General features: G+C 35.9%; 1 protein-coding gene across 2 annotated transcripts in view; it reads left to right on the top strand.

The window, feature by feature from the left end:
• The window catches only part of PPP1R13B (protein phosphatase 1 regulatory subunit 13B), a 65,270-nt gene that overhangs the window by 20,681 nt on the left and 24,220 nt on the right, over positions 1-20,369 (top strand). For both annotated transcript variants that reach the window (XM_088539620.1, XM_088539619.1), the window contains exons 2-4: positions 116-263; positions 7,408-7,527; positions 9,478-9,545. In XM_088539620.1, the coding sequence (XP_088395746.1) occupies positions 116-263; positions 7,408-7,527; positions 9,478-9,545 (336 nt within the window). The remainder of the gene's footprint in view (positions 1-115; positions 264-7,407; positions 7,528-9,477; positions 9,546-20,369) is intronic.

Here is a 20,369-nt window from a genome sequence, read left to right on the forward strand (position 1 = left end):
AGTAATGTTAAGGAACCTTAATCATATGTTTTCCTGTAAAGGAGGGTTTTAAATTTTACCCATATTCTTATTCATGACATTTTTAAAATACTCCTTTTGTTTTGTTGTCTTTCAGATGATATTAACTGTGTTTCTGAGCAACAATGAGCAAATTTTGACAGAAGTTCCAATTACACCGGAAACAACCTGCCGTGATGTAGTAGAGTTCTGCAAAGAACCTGGGGAAGGAAGCTGCCATCTGGCTGAAGTATGGCGTGGAAACGGTAAGAGAAGTGGTAGGAAATGATTTAAATATATTTGTCATGTATGAAAAGGTAAAACTCTTCTACCTGAATGATTTCAAATTTTATTTTGCTCTTTTTGTAGTAAACTTTAATGCAAAATACTAAGACTTTTGAATGTGGAAATTCATTATCTGTAAAGATGAATACATTTTCCTTGACCTTTTTTGATCCTTCCTCAGTGTGATAAAATGTTCATGTTAGTAAAATATCAGTGCTCTGAATTTCAGATTTTCAACTTATGTAAGCAAGTCAGAGGACTCGGTATTCCCATTCTCTTCACATTTCTTCTCTCTCTCCCAAGTAAAAGGTGGGAGTAGAGTTCAGCTCTAAAGTCATTGCTTACAAATAAGCATACAAATATGTAGGATGGAGAGCATTTAAATGACAATATGGAATCTCAATGATCCCTCACAAGTGGGTGCAGATCACTACCTGCATTTCTTTCTAATCCTGTTTCCTCTCTGTGAGGAAATTATGAATAGGACCTGAGACTTGAGCAAAGGGTTTTTTTTTTCTTCTTCTGTTTTTTTTCCCTTCTCTATCATGAGTAATAGAAGATCTGCAATCTGAATTATGCCAGAATGTGGCATATATATCCAGCCAGAAGCTGGGTGCATTTCCACAGCTTCTTTGTGAACGTTTCCCCTCAAAGGTTTGACAGTCACCCTGGGGCAGGGGGAGGCAGCGGTGCCTGGCTCCTGGTTGTGCCGCAGTTGTTATCTTGTGGAATAATTGGATAGGCAGTTTTCTCTGAAATGTGTCAGAAAAACTATTATGGATTCTTTTTCTAGATGAGTTCTTTCAATTATGTTTAGTCCAAGAATCCTGGATATAGTATATCGGTATATAGAGGTTATGGTATATCAAGATACGAATGTGAGTGGAATCATTGTGTGGGTGAGGACTGTGTTTTCGTAGGATCTTATCCTTCAGTTACTATGGCTGTCATGACTTGATTCCTAAATCTTCCATAGAAATTTGTTTGTGAGTAGTGTTGCTTTTTTGTTTGTTTCTTTGCTTTTGGGCTTTTTTTTTTTTTCTTCAGCTGTCTTTCTGTCAGAGAAACCTATTGCATTCTTCTAGAATATCTTTTTCTCCCAGAAACTGTTCTAATACTTGGTCAAGGCAAAAAGTGCCTCAAAGAGTAATTTCCTAATTGGATTTGAACTTGCAGAATTTAGGCAAGAGTTAGCAGAAGAGAAGTTAAGAATGTCTGCAGTTCTGGGATACAAATTCAGTTCATATTTAGAAAACTTAAAAGGGGCTTAAGACTCTTTCAAACTGGAAGTGATGAGTCTGTCACATGTATAGATTTATGAAATTGATCTGCAGATTAAGTGTTGAATAGCCCTGGAATATCCCTAGTATCCTGCAATCAGTTGTTTGTAAAAATGTAACCTGTATGTTTCTCTCTTGTTCCTGCTTCTGGCTTTACAGTGCTTTGAGGGGATGCTTCCTCAAAAATGCAGAGAATGTTATCAGCCAGCTTCAAAGGATGGAGGGAAACTACTCAGTGATCCACAGCATTTTGAAACACTTAGGTCTGGCAAACAGAAGCACACATTTTCCATAGTAGCTACTAAGATTGATAAAATACTTATTTGTGGATATAACACATAATTTCTCAAAAGATTTGAGGCTAAAAGTTCCTATCAAGTGTCACTACAAAGAAATAAACAATTTCCAGAAAGATACAGTGGAGTGTCTAAGAGTAAATTTAGCTGTTTGCCAGTTTGAGTCATGTCCTGCCATAATCAATAGAGATGCAGTTATTGCATTAGTGAAACATAAGGATATTCAAATACAGCAAGTGATCCAGTTTGGTGATATCTTCCGTTTCTTGAGTTCTCAAACCGGCTGGTGTTGCTGGCAAAAAATGGTGGCCTGCATGGCAGCTTTGATGCTCTCTAACAGGAATTTCACCACACGCATCTTAATTTGTTTTACTTAAACGTAGGCTACTGTCTTAAGGTCTGTGTGATGGTGGGATGCGAGGTTTCTCAGTGAAACAACCTGAAGCATTTTTTTAACATGGCAGAACAAGATATTTTTTCCTTCAGCTGTTCCTGAGAGCAAAGGTAAAAATCTTTTTACTGAAGCTTTTAAAAATAATTCTGCCTGGAACAGAGATCTGAAAACTTGCATATAAAGAGTTAAGCTCAACAGTAACAAACAACTGAAACTGTAGTTCAGAGTGGGAAGTGTGAAGAGACTTGCAAAGGAGTTGTTGCATGCTGTGCCAGGAAGAAATATATATGGAGAAATGGATTTATTTTGTGTCTGATCCCTCAACCCTGATCCTCAAGAGAGGTCTACAAGTCTACAATTTTTTTTTTTTTGTCAAAAGACTTTTGAAAAGTTAAGATTAAAACAATAATTAATAGAGAAAGTCATGGATTGGTGTGTGTGGATTTTTAAATTATTTTTTTTGGTAGCGCCCTATAAATGCTTGTCTTTCTTACTAATCTCTGCTTATTGCATAGGTGATATATCATTCTCTTTTCTCATAAGATAGAACCACCTTTTTTTCTTAATGTTCTTGACTTCTCTCTTCTGCAGGTAGCCACAGCCACCTCTTTTTGACAGTGTCACTACATATAATAATAATAATCCATACCTAGTTGAATTCAAAGTAATTAAGTTTGTAGACTGTAGTTTTTATATTGGATAAGAGACGTTTGTGTGCCCAAAATCTTGTCAGTTTTTCTAAACGGTATCTAACTAATAAGCGTATTTTCTCCTAATAGTCTTCACTTTATCTGCACACACATTCATATACAGGAATGCAGGATTTTATTTTTAGAGGGTGACAGAAATAGGCCATTTCCAGGAAAACGCTGCTCTAAAAAATCCATGTAACTTTGTGTCCAAGATTATGCAAAATTCCTCAAACTTAGAGGAAACTTAGTGTTATATATCTATTATCTTTGCTTTTCTGTGCTTGTGTGTATATGTAGCAAGGAAATGGTTGAGAAGCTTCCCAAGAGCTGGAAAGTAATTGAGCATAGTTAGTATTGTGGTTACAAACAAACAAACAAAAAACCCCATAATATTTGGTGTCTGTACTTTGTTCTGATAGATTGGTACCTTCTGTAGCACCTGATGCTTTGCCAATTTGACATTTTCTTCTCTTGTATGTATTTCTCAGGATGTAACAGGAGGAGAAAGCTCAGAATTATCTTCCTTATTCCCCAGCTATTGCAAATTGCAGCTGGAAGGAGCTTGAAAGACAGGTGTGATGCCAGGAACTTGTAGTGCATTCCAAAAGAAAGTCGGTTTCGATCTTTAAAATCCACCCACTATTCAATTACCCACTTCCATTTACTTCTGCAATACCCTTCAGCAACTGGTATTGTTGATCTTCCTGTGTTTAGCTGTAAAACAGAGTCACATGGCTGAAAGAAATAGGTGTTTACTGGAAGTGTAATTCTGCAAACCTTGACCACTTGGAGTGGGGGTAAGTGGTGAGGGAAAAATGCATTCTTGGAATGGCAGGAAAATCTCGACTGAGAAGATTAATCCCTTACCATGTGTTCTGGTTTTGGGCATAGCAGATAGAAACATTTATTACAAAATGGTAGGATAATTGTAATTGGGATAAAATGAGATTCTGGAATTGCTCTAATTTAATATCATGTATGCAGTTAGAGCAGAAAAAGGATTTTTTTTCTTTTATGCATTTTTCCCATCGGTGTGGTTACCTGTGTGAGTTTTTCAGGGTGTTTCAGACATAACAAAATACTTGAAACTTGCTCATTCTCAAAATTCTTTATTAAAAAGAAAGGGTTCAAATTCACTTTTTAGGATAGTTTTCCAAAATTTTCATCCAACTCAATCTAGCGCATCTTTTGCAAGTAACTATGTGTATGTGTATCTTCCAACAGTATTGGAAACACAATTGCTGACAGGCACGTCTAGAGCTTTAAGAACTGCAAAGTTCAAACTGCATTATTACTATTATTATTGAATATTAAACAACAGGTGTTTCTGAAAAATATTTTTAATGCTAACATAACTTACAGCAAGTATAAGATGATGCTTTCTGTCTGCAGCTTTTTTTCATTTTAAAGGAGTTATTGTGGACTTCAGCGCTCATCGTATCTTGTGTCAAGTGTTACTGTCTATTTGAACGTCCTATTTTTAGAAGCTGTTTTTTTTTGTGGCTAATTTGCACAGGACAGTTAGTGCCTCTTCATTCTTTTTATTTTCCTGTTTCAGTTGCATTCTAACCTTGCGCTCTGTCTAGTTCACAGCAACATATTCCAAGTTGTTTTGGTGAAAGAATTGCAAAAGTGGTACAAAATGTCTCTCCCTTTTCTCTCCATTGATGTGTCAGAAATATTAGCCTTCATTCTTCAGGGTACTTTGTGTAAATAGAACCTTTTATTTGGAATAGCTTCAAGGACTGAGGCCTTGACTTGGATCGGGGAAGCACCATAGCCAGCAGTGGTGGCTGCATCTGCTCCCCCCATGCCAGAATTAACCCCACACTGTTTTGAATCAGACATCCAGGTTCTGGATACTTTACTATCGAGCCTCAGTTCTTGTGAGATTCAGCTAGCGACTTCTTTCTTGGTTAAAAATTCCAAAAGCTTCAGTTCTTCTGCCTAAAGCCTCTGGACTAAACCATCCAGGTATTTTATCCACTGTGATCTTTATAAGACTCACACTGCAATTTTAGTTAATACACTTCAAAGCACTTGAAATCTTATGGTACTTTGGGAGTTGAAAAACCTGAAAATCATGTTTTTGAAATTCCTTTTCAAGAACGGAGCTGTCATAAGCCACTATGTTCATGTGTGTGTAGGTAATATTGACAGTAGTTCTTAGAATCCACTTAAGTGAGGGACAAGAAGAAGAAAAGCATTTTTTAAACTATTTTTTGATCTATTTAATTAGTCTGTGATTTAAATGACTATTGAAAGTAGCTAGAGCAAACTATTGCTTATCTGTTCTATTCACACATCTATATCCTGTGAAGTCTTCTTAATCTAGGTAGTGCAGGAAATAGTAAACAGATAGTGGTGGCTAATCTGTTTCCTCCCTTGTTAATCTTTTGGAGATTGTACCTGGAGGCAAATCTAAAGGGTTGTTTGTGTTTTATTAACCTTTCCCTCTGCTGTTTTGATACCTACTATGTTTGTTAGTGTTTTGTCTATATCTTTGGATATTCCCGGAGTATAAAAATTTAAACTTGAGCAAGAAAAAGGCATACAGAGAAAGGTTATTGTTAGATGTGAGGAGAAAATTTCTGCCCTGGAAACATTTTGGTTCATTTCCCTGTGGAGATTTTTTTTCTATCATTTTTCAGATGAAAAATAATCTTCTCTTCCTCTCCTGCCCAAAAGTCAATCTAAGCTTTAAAAGGAAATACTTTCAAAACCACCTGCTATGGTGTCATTAGCAGACCTGGATTTGAGAATAACTGAAACGAGGGAAAAATGCAATTAGAAGAATGTTTTTAGATTTAAACAAATGTATCTGCAGAGTGCAGTGTCTGAAGAATGTTTATTCTGTTCTTCAGTTAAATTATTCCTCAGATTGTTGTTACATGTGAAGTCAGTGACAGCCTAAGAGGCTGTCCTGTGGCGGTGGTAAGATGAAGGAAGGAAGATGAAGGGCTTGGGGCAGTTGCAGAGAAGGGATACTTGAGCATCAGAAGTGAGCAGCATTCCTCAAGAAATAGTGAATGTGAAGAATTCCTCAAGAAAAAGTGAATTTGATATTTTTGAAATAATTGTAGAACTGAATTTCCCTAAAAGCTTTGGACTGTGTATGGAGAGAAGTATACTTATGTACCAATCACCGCTGTTTTAATAATATTTATTATCATTGTGTAGCTTCTGCTGTATAGATTTGACTGATGCAGTCAGCAACTAAATGTTTTTTCTTGATATATTGAGCTTTCTGTATCTTTAGTGTATGACATTTCTTTTGATAAAATGTTTCTGATACTCCTTGGTGTTAATAGCAAACAGCTACTTCTGGGAGGCTCCACTGTCCTGGAATCATGTTTGTTGTGTAGGAAGTGCTTGACACAGAGCAAGGCACAACCCACCCCTACCCCACCTTTTTTTCTTTTTTTTTCTTTTTTTCTTCTTTTCCTTTTTCCTTTCTAAATTGGTTAAAGATATAAAACCTTAGGATTTCTTATAACCAGTTCCCAATATTATAAATTAAAGGAATGAGGAGATCTTACTATGATGTTGATGAGCTCAGGCTACTTAACATGATAGTTTGAATTAAGTACATTGAGAATCAAGTGATGTAAATATATTGATTTTTTGAATGGCATAAGTACCCCAAGAGTATCAAGATGTGTATGAATATATGTAGTTCATAACACTTAGAAATTTAGGTAAATTGCACTATAAAAGGTATGCTTAGTATTAGGAGCTTCCTAAGAGGGAGACTTTCCAGCTTAAATAAAATGATTTCAAAATAAAAGCATGTATCATTATGGAAACATGAAAAATTCTGTAAATATTTTCATTTTGAAATCCTAAATACATGGTGTGTAACCTTCTAATAATAGTATACTTGATAGATTTGAAGTAATTACTATATTACATAAATGGTTTGCATTTCTTTAGGGGGAAAAGAGAAACTGTTGTATAGGACTTAACCCTTATTTGCTCTAAGATTTGTCAATAGTTCCACTTATGTCAGAAGCTACTGTACAGTGTCTAGGAATGCGTGTACCTGTTCAAGTGCCTAGAGGGAGCAGAACATAACAATGTGTTTTTAATCTGAACAGAAACCATGAGGTTGAAAGTGACTGCGTTTTAAGATTAGAATAAGAAATGCATCTGGGGATGGGGAGAAAAGGTGCAAAGATCAGGCATCTGTACAGTTTTTTTTTTGGGGGGGGGGGGAGTATGGTTTTAAATACTAGTTATGCATTAACTAATTAATTAGTAAGGAACAAGCTACGTCATTGTAACAGACTAATATGTTTTATGTTGCTGTCTGTTTGTTCCTTTGACCCCACCTAAGGAAAAATGTGTTAGATGGATTGAATGTAAAATACGTTGATTTTTTTAAATGAGTTTCATCCATATATATAAAATATGTATTAATTTAAAATAGTTGAAGGATGGCTATTTTATTTTTGTGCTTGCAGAACGTCCCATACCCTTCGATCACATGATGTATGACCACCTACAGAAATGGGGGCCTCGCCGGGAAGAGGTCAAGTTTTTTCTTCGTCATGAGGAGTCACCAGCTGAAAGCAATGAACAGAGTGAGTACCCTTATCTTGTACTGTTGCTACCTGAACATCAAGTATTAAAGTATTTTCTGAAGCGATTTTGGTTTGGTTGTTGTATTTTTTATTTTTTTATCAGATAGTTAGAAGATCAACCTAATTCTAGCATTGGTCACAAATATACTCTGATGTATGTCAGGTATTTTAAACACTCTTCAAATTTAAATAGTTATTACAATGGCTCTGAAAGAGAAGTTAACCGGGGCTTTGTCTTACTGGTCTATCGTGTGAATATGGGACAGTGAAGATAAGAAGCAGAGAGGCTGTCTTTGAACTTAGTTGCTCTTAAATGTTTTCTCTTCCATGTATTCTCCCATTTGCCCTTTGACCTTTTGTGAAATTATTCTGTTACCGCAACATCCTGTGGTGAGGTGTTCAGCAGTTGAACTCTATGTTGTATAAAGAATCATTTTTAGATGTTCCTATAGAGGATCCTGACATGCTCAGAGGGATGGGATCCTGCTTTTCCCCCCATTCTGTCTCACCCACCCCTGGTGAAAAAGAATCGGTGAACAACTTTGCCTCTTTTGGAAACCAGACTTAAAACCTGTGTATGTGCAGTGATAATTTGCATCCTGAAAAGTTTCTGGTGTGCTTGTTTCTGTGGAAAAGTCTTTGTAAAAACAGTGCTGTATTAAGTGGAGACTCACTTAAGAGTCTGAATAGATAAAAGAATGATGAAAATAATGCAGACTGTATGTAATTTATGAGAAGACTTTGAGGTTTTGTGTTACAGGCTTTATGGCTGTCTGGCAGCCTGAAGAATAGGAAAGGAATCTTGAAGTGAGATGTACATTTGCATGCTCTGCTTATCCTTACTCATTCGACTAATCTGCCTATTTCTGACAACTAAATTTTAAGTTTTGGCTGTCTTTATTGCTTCAAGCTGGAGTTTCTTTTCATATCTCTAAATGGCTGCAGTTGGCTTTGAATGCCAGATGTAGCAACTTCAATAATGTATAAGGGATTTTTTGTTATGTTTTAGTTCTGTACTTGTAAAATCCTCATCCTTTGGGCAATATAGGAGCAATATGAATTTAAAATACAGTGAGAAGTTTAAGACGCACCTGAAAACCTGCTTTATTTTGCATGGAGCACCTCCTTTTTGAATCAAACATACAAAGCTTTTTAATAACTCATTTAACTACGGATCAATTTGTAGATAAAAGATCTTTCTAAGACGTTGGAAAAACTCTCCAACATGGGCATTTAAAAACTTGTTTGGAGCTACTGCTGCTTCTGGATGTGGAAATAACATGTGGAAATAAGAAATAAGTCATGCTCAATCCATTCCTTTTTATAGCACAGTTGTCTAAACACAAATCAGAAAAGTGGGACCTACATGTCTTTAACAGCAGAAGTCTATGAACCTTAAGCATTCTCTGATTCTGTGAAGGGAATGTTTCTTTTCTGTCGATTCTTCTGCATACCAAGAACAGCCTAATAAGGATTTGGAACTAGCAAAACTAAAATTCATGGCTACAAGCTTTATGTAATAGCAAACAGACGATAGTGTAGGGTTGAAATGAATAATAAGAATGATTAAGTACTTACGTAAGCGATTTTACATACTTTACATAAAATTGCTGAAGTCCTGCAACGAGCAAAACGAAACTGTACTGCAAAAACAGTTACATATGAAATATTTATAGCTATTTGTAAGTACCTGATTCTTCTAAAAAGACAGAATTTGGAATTTCAACTGCACAAATATGTAGTATATTTCCTCTTAAGTATTTACTTAAGATAATTCACACTACTGATAGAAAACAAAAAAGTTCTATATGTTCATAAATGTGACAACTGAATATAAATTTTAAAAAATTACATACATACATATGTGTATACACACACATAACAGATTCAGGAATGGAAACCCATTTGTTTGAAAACTGTTTTTCTCACTGTGTTGTATTTTACTTTTAGGTGTACGTCAAGTCCAAAATCAAAGAAATGGAATAAATATACCTGTGGAGAAGCGTACAGAGAATGGGGTATGTAATAAATCACATGGTGGAGTGATCAATTCCACTCATATATTCTATGCTTTAAGAAGTTTATGCTTTTTTGATATAGTTGGAAGTAGTGAAAATACAAATCTCTTGTAGAATTTTAATTTTTATAATAAAGTGGGTATGAGAATATTGCTTTTTTCCATGAACTACACCTGAATTTTCTCTTTGGGGGGATGGGGAGAAACACACGACTCCTGTGTCATGCGAAGTCCCCAGTATCTAGCCGCGCCATTTCCTCATCTGCCCTCCTCCGTCTTCCTCTTCCTGTATGAGAAAGAACCAGCCCTATTACTCTTGCATACTTGTATTGCCTGCCCAGATATCTGTGCTTGCTTGACCTGCTTCACTGATACTGGTTCAGGACCAGAAAACGTATCTCTGGATTAGGTTGTTTTTAGATAAAGAGGTTAAATTCCCCTCCGAGCCACCTCTTTGTTCTGGTTTCATCTTACTCGCTTGATTCACTTTCTATACTTCTTTTTTCCCCCCACTAAGTTATTATGAAACTTCAAATTTAATAGTCTGTGTTACAGGTTATCTGTTAGGTCATGTTTGGTGATTCCTGGTTTGAACATCTTCTGTGTTACAAATAAAATATAGCACATGTTTTTTTTCAAAGCTTGAATGCCTTATGAAGCTTATGTTCCAGAGATAAAATCACTTTGCCTTTTTTTTTTTTTTTTTTTTTTTTTTTTTTTTTTTTTAAATCTTCAGTACCAGGAAAAACTCTGCGAGACATATTCTGGTTTCATTCATCCATGGCCTCCCTGCTGTTTTTACTCAAACACTCTCTAGCTACATTTGTTTATTCTTTGAAACTTTCATATTTCAAGAAAAAAATTTGACCTCACCAATTCATAGTTGTATCATCTCTGCAGAACAGCTTACATTGAGCAGTTTAGAAAGTTGTTACAATGAACCTATTGTTTTTATAAATAACAATTTTCTTTTTTTAAGGGTAAAATAACTCTTAAAAATAAAAACAAAATGGAATAGGTCTTTTTGTTCAGATGTCTTAAAACTCAAATAACAAAAAAGTAATCTTGCTGCTTCAACAATTTTGTGCCTTTGAGTTGCCTGATACTTGGCACCCAACATTTACATACACGTTGAACGAAGTGTTTTTTACCAGTTCAGCAAGTTTTCAGCTCTTGCCGGCTGTTTTGTGTATGGCATGTGGGCCTAGTCGAAGGAATTCTTCTTTTTTTAACCCCCTATTCAAAACAGTTAATCATGTATTGCTCTCTGCACTTCTTTTTCCTGTAGAGAACACTAGCTGATATCCTGTGCTACCCAGCTCCATTTATCCTGCTGCCTTTGTCTTAGTGACAATGTAGTGAGCTCATAGTAATGTGCTAGGGGAACGTAACTCTTTCATGACCTCCCAGCTCTCATCCTCCATGTAAGTCATAGCACATTTGCCTCCTTTGAGATGTAAGTGTTGCTGGAAATTTGGACTGGCATGTGCAGTACGTTTGCAAAGCTTTTGAAAATGCGGCTTTGTGTCTAGCTTGGTTTGCTGTTAATTTTCTGTGTTAAACAGAGACCAGGCAGTTCGATTCACTCTGCTGTCAGTGTGCAACTCAGTGTATATTAAAACCCCAGAATTATGGCCAAAAATAAAATTTATTAGAGAATCATTTGCTTTAAAATGGACTTTCAGCAATTTTATGAAATTACTACGCATGAGAAATTTTAAAACACAGTGAGCTTCCATTAATGTAAATTGCTATGTGTTTTGTGCCAGAAATGATACCAATTAAGTTGTGAAAAGTATAAAACTCTGATTTGCGATTGTACCAAGTTTTCAACTAGAGGGGGATGGGGAAAAAGAGGTGGCTTCAGGATCAAGGATTTAATCAGCTTATGCTTACATAATGCGTTAGGCTTATTCATTGTTACTGGCATGCTAAATGTTAGACCAGCTCTAAAATGAATGCAACCCAATGGAACTCTGAGGACAGCTAAAATCTTACCAAATACATTCAGGTATATTTTTACTGTATTTCATTGCTTTAATAATGAAATGTTTTTTATTTATTGTTTATAGACTTAGTATATGGATAAAGCTAAAAGTACGATATGCATGCAAAACTTTAAGAAGAAACATTTCCTTCAGTGTTAAAATCAATAGTCTAGGATAAAACGATGGTCAATCTATCTTGCAGGAGTTTAGTTTAGAGGAGAATAACTCCAAGAAGTTATCTAATTTGTCATGGGCAGTGTCTTTTCTGTTCTTTGAAACTCTTGTGTGCATGGTCAGCACTTATTAGAATTATGGTGGGTTTAAAAATCACAAAATTATGTAAATCATTAATTTTTATCAGATTGTCTTCCAAATTAAAAATTGTTAGGAATAGAGTAGGTTAGGTCTCTTTAAACAGTGAAATACGCACTGCTTATAAAAAGGATACTTATCTGCAAGCACTCACCTGGGAGCTTTGCATTCTGCCTATCTAAGTATAAGGAGAAGCTATGTGAGCTGGTATAAATCAACTAGTTTTCCTACTCCTGTGATGGCCTTTTAGTGGGTCAACTTTCTGTGTTTTTGTTGTTGTTGTTTTGACACCTTTCTGCCTTTGAAAGAGAATTATGCTGTAATCAGGATCCTATCTCTTTCCACCACCATCTAGAGGTTATATGTATGTGGAAAACTTACATAATCACTTTGCCAGGAGGACAGCATAGTTTCTTGAGAGACTTTATGTGAGAATAATTGCTTCTTCCATGCCTTTGTACATGTAACTGAGCTAGTTTGATCTAGACACAAGTGATATGAAGGGGAATTTTAATTAGATATTAGGCGAAAAAACACTGTAATGAGAGTACTTGGGCATTGTAATGGATTTCTCAGAGTATGAGACTTCTATCCTTGTAGATACTCAGAATTTATCTGAACTTTATTCTGAGATTTCCAAACCGCTCTGACTGGAGGTAACTGGACCAGATAGCTTCCCAAGGTTCCTTTCTACCTAAATATTTACCCAAATTCTGCCTGATACTGGCCTTTGATTCTGTGACCTTCACTGTTCTGAGGCTCCAGATATTCTTCTACCATTTAGTCATTTCTTCATTTGTGTCAGTGGTCACAAAACAGTGGTCATACAATGCCAGTTACTGTTTACTTCTATATGGACATATATGCGATAAAAGCTTCATTCCATAGAAAGGCTGGTGGTCGGGAAATTGTGAGAAAGAGCAGATACAGTTCTAGCCACTGGGGGTCACTGGTACATAGAGGAGGGACCAAAAGTCATCGGTAGTGGTGGAGCTGCCAGTCATCAAGAGGAAAATCAGAGTGGATCAGAGTTTTACCTAAAGGAAATACTGGAAGAAAGTCTGGCTGGATGATTACAGTTTTCCAGATGAAAAGGTAATCGGGTGGCTGAGAAATTTTTGGAAATGAGACAAAGGAAAAGCAAAAATGCGTTAGGAAGTGGAAAGGATCAGGTACAGGAAGATTGAAGAAAAGCGTACAGGACAGAATACAAGTAGTCTAGTGTAGTGAAAACAGGCTGTGTGCTGTTTTGTTAGTTTGTTTTTTGTTGCTTTGCTTTATTTTTGATGAAGACAAATGCTTTTTCATGTTGCTATAGATGCTTGCTTTAAAAACTCTTTCTACTTGGTAATTTACTCTGAGAGAATGAAATCCTAGTTTGCAGTTTTCAGTGCTGTTCTCTTTAACTTTTTTTGCTCTTTCTAATACAAAATTTCCACAGAGAATGCTATCAGTAAGCTTTTTTCTTGATACATATTGATTGAAGCCTGAAGCCAGGAATTGCGAAGTAGAACCTGATTTTTATCTCTCACTATGAAATTCATTAGCTTTAATGTAAGGGAAACTCAAGAAGAGGAGCAAAACTTCATCACTCCAACTGGAAATTACATTCTTGTGAACCTTCTTAGTCTTGAAGCTTTGGCAGATAAAGCTGAGAATTAGGAGGTAACAAAATGAATGTTTATGGTAAAATGAATGCCATCAGGCAATTAGATAGATGAGCAAATAGTTTTGCAATCAAGCAAATCTGACTTCAGCCTGAAGGGGAACTGCTCATCAAAATTCAAGTAATGGGGAGGTTAAAACTTGTAGGTTTATATATACACAGAGCAGCTAGGAGTAGAACTGAATTAACTGAGGAGAGCATCAGGGATAAATCTGGATCACTCAGGTAATCTAAAATAGTTTGTCCATTTTTTTAACTCTCCTTGGAAGTGTGGTTGCTCTAATCTGCCCGCAAGTGCAGATGCATTTCACAAGAAATTCATGTGGCATCAGCAATCTGATGGCCAAGAGGCAGTATAGCATTTTAGAGTGCATAAGTATTGTGCAACTATGATACAGTGTTATTAAATGCCATCTGGTAGTTTGTTTTGTTGCACTATATACTGTATTATTGAAGCTTGTGGTGAGGTATATATAGCACTGTAGTTCCATAAATGACAATGAAATTCAAACAGTTTGACACTGCTATAACAAACAAGTCAAGTCATTAAACCCTGCAGCATCTGAATTCTTATCTTAATGATAAATAAATGAAATAAAAGTAGTTTCTTGAACCACTCTTCAAAGCACTTCAACTTAGTATTGTGCATATGCACAAAAAAAAAAAGAAGGGGGAGAGCCTTGGAAGAAGTTTGTATTTGTAAGACGTAGCACTTACACAGTTTTGGCTAAATATGACTAAATAGAAAGTTGTTAGGCTTGGGAATCTAGATTCTTTCAGAGAGATCTCTATTCTAACCAAATAACATAATGAAAGGATGATATAAGGTAATTTAGATGCAAGGAATTCCGGCAATGGCTTCTTTTTAAGGCTATTTCTTAGAAACTTCCTGGAACATTTTGACTATGCAGAAGTCAGATCCAGGCTCTCCCAGCTTTCTGCTGGAGTTTTGTCTGTTCCTTTTTAAAGGAGACAAAAATGATTGTATCTGCCACTTTTGCTAATGTCTTCCTTAGTCTGAGACATGCAGGGAAAAGAATCACAGGAATGTGAGAGAGGGCAGCCTTGCTGCACCTGTGCTTCAAACTTCTCACTGAAGCCCTGGGCTGGCTTAATGCAGTTTGGGTCCTCCTCAAAACTAATGGAATTCTTGGTTAAATCTCTCTGAATCCATTTTGCAGTGATATGGCAGTATTTTGCTCATCAAAAAACACAAAACTAATCCAACTATAGAACTTTAGGAAAAACAAACAAACAAAATTACCATCTAAAAATAGTTTTGGTGCATCCAAAAAGCCCTTGAATTCTTCCTGGGCTAGAAATCCCTGGCTCTCTACACTTCAGTGTTGAGCAGCTTATGTAGGATAAAACGTCTGTAACGCTAATAACTATGTGATCTCATAGAAAGAGCTTTTATGAAACTGTAAGGAATCCAAAACACCTAAACCGGCAAGTCCTTCTGAGACCTTTTGTAAACTCTCTGGGCAGAATCACGTCCTTAGGTCTGGAATGTCACGCACCCTGTTCTGATGTGTTCTGTGCCATCTCAAGCATGTTTCAATCTGTAATGGACAAAGTTTCTGGATGTTTGCCTTTTTGGTGGGTAATTTGATAAATTTCATCACGTTATTTATTCTGTGATCATTTTCCTGTCATAAGTAACTGCTAGCTAATAAGAATGAGTATTAATTATAACTTTATATATGTTATTTCATTTACTTTGAGGGATCTAAGGCTAACTGGGAGGGGGAGCACTCTACCTGCTTGCTTGAAACACTGAGAAGGGAGGGACCTTTTCCTTCCATGTCTTCTCCATCCATTTGCACCACTTTCAATTTCTGTAGATCTAGAAACCCAGTATCTCTTTAAATAAGTATAGGTAAGAGATTCATTCATAGTGTGCAGAGTAACACGTTTTTCACCTTATTCATTTTATATATGTATATATTTTGTATTTCCCTGTTTGTCTTTCGTCCTCATCTTACCTTGGTGAGAGAGAACAAAATGTACTGTGGTAGGAGGTTAAATAGGACAAGACTTCATTTTATTTGCGTTACTGCAGTATTCAACTGCAGTACTTCATTTTGTGTATTTTTGATCCAGTGAACACAAAGAAATAGTACTTTTTTTTGTTAAGCATATAGAGAATTGTGTACAATTGTTTGATCCTTATTTAAAAAGCAAAATAATGGTTTAGAATACATGAATACTTCAGCTGATGTGTATAACATTATGCCCATTTGCTCATAGAATAAACTTTACCTCAAGAGTTCACTTGTTTTTCAAGAAATATTGCTCTGCTTTCATGATCCTTGATACTGATATTCACTGTCATTGAAATTTAAATGCCTTTTGTCACAGTTCTGTCCTTTTGTAGTTGTCTCAATATCGTTCATTATTTAATGAAAGATTTTGATATAAAACTATTGTAAGGAAGATAAGTTTTCAGGTATCTCCATTCCTTTGTTTCTGTATTCATTTTGAGACAGATTATGAAATTCACTGCTTTTGGCTATACCCTTAAGAGCTCTCTATTGCTCGAGGTTTCAGGTTATCCTTGTGTCTCTGAGCACCTTTCCAGTTCTGAGCAGGACACTTGCCCATATTTACAAGGCAAGCTATTCCTTTTTAGGCCACTTTGAGCTGTGTCTCTTGTAGCTTGACATCTGCAGGTTAGTATTTCTTCTCTTTTCTTCCACAGTCTCTGGGTTTTTGTGCAGTGATGCTGTGGCCTCCTTTCTCTGACACGTCTATGGTATATTCACTGACTCATTAATTTAGTTTCCTGTCCATCTAGTATTTGGGCCCCTCGCATACCTACTTCCCACCCACAGGTTTTTCCCAGACTGGAGAACCTTTTCATTTCTCTATTGTTGTCTCTGCAACTGCTTCCTGCCCCAATTGCTGTTAGGTTTGCTCCCCCACTAGTCTTCCTCAGATCAAAGTGAAGAAAATGAAAGTCCCTCAGGCTAATTTAGGAGTGAGGAAATCCAACTTGTTTGTCTTCTCATATTCCTACAGGACAATCTTGCTCTGTAGCTCCTACCTTTTCTTGCTTGCTAAAAATAAGCCTGTTCTTTATGCAGCTGGAATATTCACTCTATTGTGCTCGGACATACAATCCTTCAGTGTCCTTATGGAGACCCATTTGGCTGGATCTCTTGTGTAAGTGCACTGAGCCCTGCTTGCGTGGTTTTTTTTCTTGAAAGAATGAAGAATGAACTTGCATGTCATTTTTGAGTTTTACAAGGTAAACTACAGCGCTTTGTGTTTTTCATCTTCCATAATTTTAGAGACATAAGAAACTGGTAATGGGGCTTAGTATTTTCTTTAGTGTTTAATATTTTAAAATCTTTAGGTTTTGGCTTGCAGCTTGACTTTTGTTATTGCACACATGCTTTATTTCTGGCTCATGTTTTCATCTTTTTGTGCATAAGCATTAAGAGAAAGCTGAAATGTGTAGGAAAAGTACATAACAAACAAACCATAAATTATGTAAATAAAACTGTATCATACTTGTTTCAAATGCAATATTTGCCTTCTGTAGATGTGTCTGTTAACAAACTGTCCTTGTTATATATCACACAGTATGGTTTTCTGTCAATTTAAACACTAAAACTAAATGGTGTTCTTTATATACTGGTATTCAATTTTTGCACTAATTGTTTCATTTTATGTAACAATGAGAAAAATCCCCATATTTTTATTATAAGATAAGTTGTCTGTGTTCTTATACCTTCAGTTTATCATATAACCATAGGGGAAAAATGTGTATTGCCCAACATTTTCCATTGAATATGAAAAATCCAATGAATCAGTCTGATCATAGCTGACAGCTGGCTTGATCTTGCCAGGATTATGTCTTTCACTGCTGGCAAAATCCACTAGCCTTTTCCGTTAACTGATTGATGAATGCGGAGAGGCAGCTTTTCATATTGATAAAGAACTTGGGGAAACCTTTACGTGATATGGAATAAGATAAAAATATCCTACTCCTGTTGATTGCACTGGACTAAAAGCCATCCAGGAACCCATAAGATGTGATGGCTGGTGTGATTTGTGTACAGCAGAGAGCAATCAGTTAGTGTAGATGTAGATGGAAAGTAACAGAAACTTGGAGTTGAAGCAAGTTGAAGCAATGCAAAACTTTACAGCTGATGGGCAATGCTGCAAAATAAAGATGTGCTCTCTTGCCATTACGTGGAAAAAGAGCAAACAGGTAATTAATTACTCTACAAAACTTGCTAGTCTTATATGTTAGTGAACTTCCTTTTTTTTTTTTTTTTTTTTTTTTTTTTAAGTACTATATTGCTTTCACTGTTGAGTTTAAATGATTGTGGGTTTCATTGCCATATGACCCAAAGTGCAGACTAGTTAGATTTGGTAACTGCTTAGCTCTGAAATGAAGTTCTGCATAAATCAGATTGGTTGATTGATCCATTTGTTATCACTTTAAACTACAAAAAAACTTTATCAAAAGGGGTCAAAAATGATTCAAAATGTCATGGTCGGCTTTTGCTCTTAACAACTTAGTTTTGTGGAATGTGCAAGTGATGCCAAGTTTCAGAATGTATCTTTCAATTGCAAGTTATTTATTTTCAGTACTACTTTGTTTAGAAATGTTTTATTACACCATTCTCATGTAAACAATATTACATCGTGACAGAAAAATATGATATTGAGACCATTACTTAGGGGAAGAGTAAACACATATTGGCTGCTAAACATGTTATTTGTGAGACTTATTATAAGTACATTTTAACCATAATGAACTAGCACAAGACGTTGTTTTTCTTCAAAACACAGAAAAATATAGTTCCAAAGTTCTATTTTTTTTTATTATTTTTTTTAAAGCAACTTGGGCAACGTGTTTTGAAAGTCAGAGACAGAGCTATTATTCATAATTACTTTGAGTATAAGGGTTGGTATTTTAAACAGGTCTGAAGTTCTACACACAGCTATTGCTATCAACAGGTTTAAGACTTCTGTGGCTGTTATTAGGATAAGGAAAGGATAAGGAAAAATATTCAAAATAATGACCTCTAGATAATACCTTTTGATGTTTTAGGAGTCAGTTTGTGATGCACTGTAGTAGATGTTTGCTATATGGTTAAGTTCTTTTGAAAGTTTGGAAATCTCTTTGTTTTTTGCTTTGTTTTTCATTCTGTATAATTAATTTCTGGGGTTATTTTGGGCATTTGACCCAAAGTAAAGGGCCACCTCGCATCTGAGAGTTGTAAGAAACCAACGAGGAAACAAAGAATATTTGGAGTCTGTGACTTATGCGGGACAGACTTTAAGCCCTCATACAGAATGAACAGTTTTTCCAGTGAGTTTGAGAAACTGCCAACAAGATAGTCTAATTTAAGGAGAAATTTGGGGGTTTTATCATACACAGATTAAGTGAGATTTTTTTTTTCCAGAAAATTGTGATATAATGAAACCTATTTAGTTACTCAGAGATGTTCTTAATGTGCAATAGCACAAATAATGTTTATTATAATTTTGAGTAGAACAACTAGATTACATATGTAAATATTAACTTCAGTTTATTTGATTATCAGCAAAAAGCTTCAGTTTATTTGATTATCAGCAAAAAGCAGGGATGCTAATTTTGTTTTTCTTTAATTCCCAGCATTCTGGTTGCCTTTTGATTAGCTTGTTCATTTCCATTAAGCTAAAAAAGGCATGTGCTGTTATCATCGAATTCTTTAAAATGGATTTCTGCTGCCGGCATCTTTCTGACCTAATTAAAAAAAATGTACAGTAAAGCTGTGGATAAAGCCATTAAACTGGAAATAATGTTATCCATGTAGAGAACCACAAACACACCATTTTTCTAAATTTAAAAAATGATGTTTCTTTTGTCTTTTTATAGTGCCAAATACGGATTTTCACGTAACTTTCTTTTTTTATTTTTGTTTTAAAAGGCACTAGAACCAGCTTTTATGAGAAATGTGGTCAAAATCTGTTACTGCTCTCAATTCTGATGATCTTTTTCTAAACTAAGGCTCAATATATCTTAGAAATGCAAGTAGATAAATAACCTGCAGTGGCTATTCTCCCTGGTGTGTTCCTTCTCATAGTGCTCGGGTAGCTCTAAAAAGCCACGTATATTCCATGTAAGGCCTATTTTATACAGAATTAACATAATAAACTCCTAGGTCTGAGGACAGGGACCAAACACTTGCTCAGGCAGTTATTCTCAACAACTTCTCGTCAGTCTCCAAAAATTTGTTCCTGGACAAGTTAAAGTACTCCCTAAACTATGTTATTTTGAAGGAGGCCAATGGATGGACATGAAGTCAGAGCTGTGTTCATTTGGTAGCTGCCAGTCTGCTTCGCGTTGGAAGTGTAGTCATTTTTGTAGCACATTTCTTTCTTATTCCATTTACTCTTATGCCTAGTGCTGGACTTGTCACCCCTGTGGGCTTTTATGTAGCTGTCTACATTACTTGTTTTTGGCAGCTCTGCAAAGATAAATCTCTAATCTGGAATTAAGTTTTGATTTTTACCATTTGCCCTAGGAAGGAAGAGCTACTTTGAACTGCTATAGATTATGAAAAATGGAGTCTTTCAGCATGTGTAGGAAAACCAGAGTATTTTGCTCTTACATGTGGGCTTTGTAAGCCTCCTCGGGAGTGGCTTGCAGTGCCTGCTGGCATTTGCTGCGCTCTGCTATTAGGCTGCTGAAGATGGGGTTTCCTTTTTGCTGTGGCAGAGTTTTATGTCTCATTAGGGAATCCCACATGAGGAAGTAAATTCTTGAAGTGCTGAGTCCAAGGGAATTTTTATTTCTTGGATTCCTCTCTGCTCCATTTTCTGATTCAGAGCCAAGATTCCTGTCCTCCAAAGTGTT

Source organism: Tinamus guttatus, unplaced genomic scaffold (assembly GCF_059628265.1).
Source record: "Tinamus guttatus ecotype Peru unplaced genomic scaffold, ASM5962826v1 Tinamus_guttatus_pri_ptg000048l, whole genome shotgun sequence".
NCBI lineage: Eukaryota > Metazoa > Chordata > Aves > Tinamiformes > Tinamidae > Tinamus > Tinamus guttatus.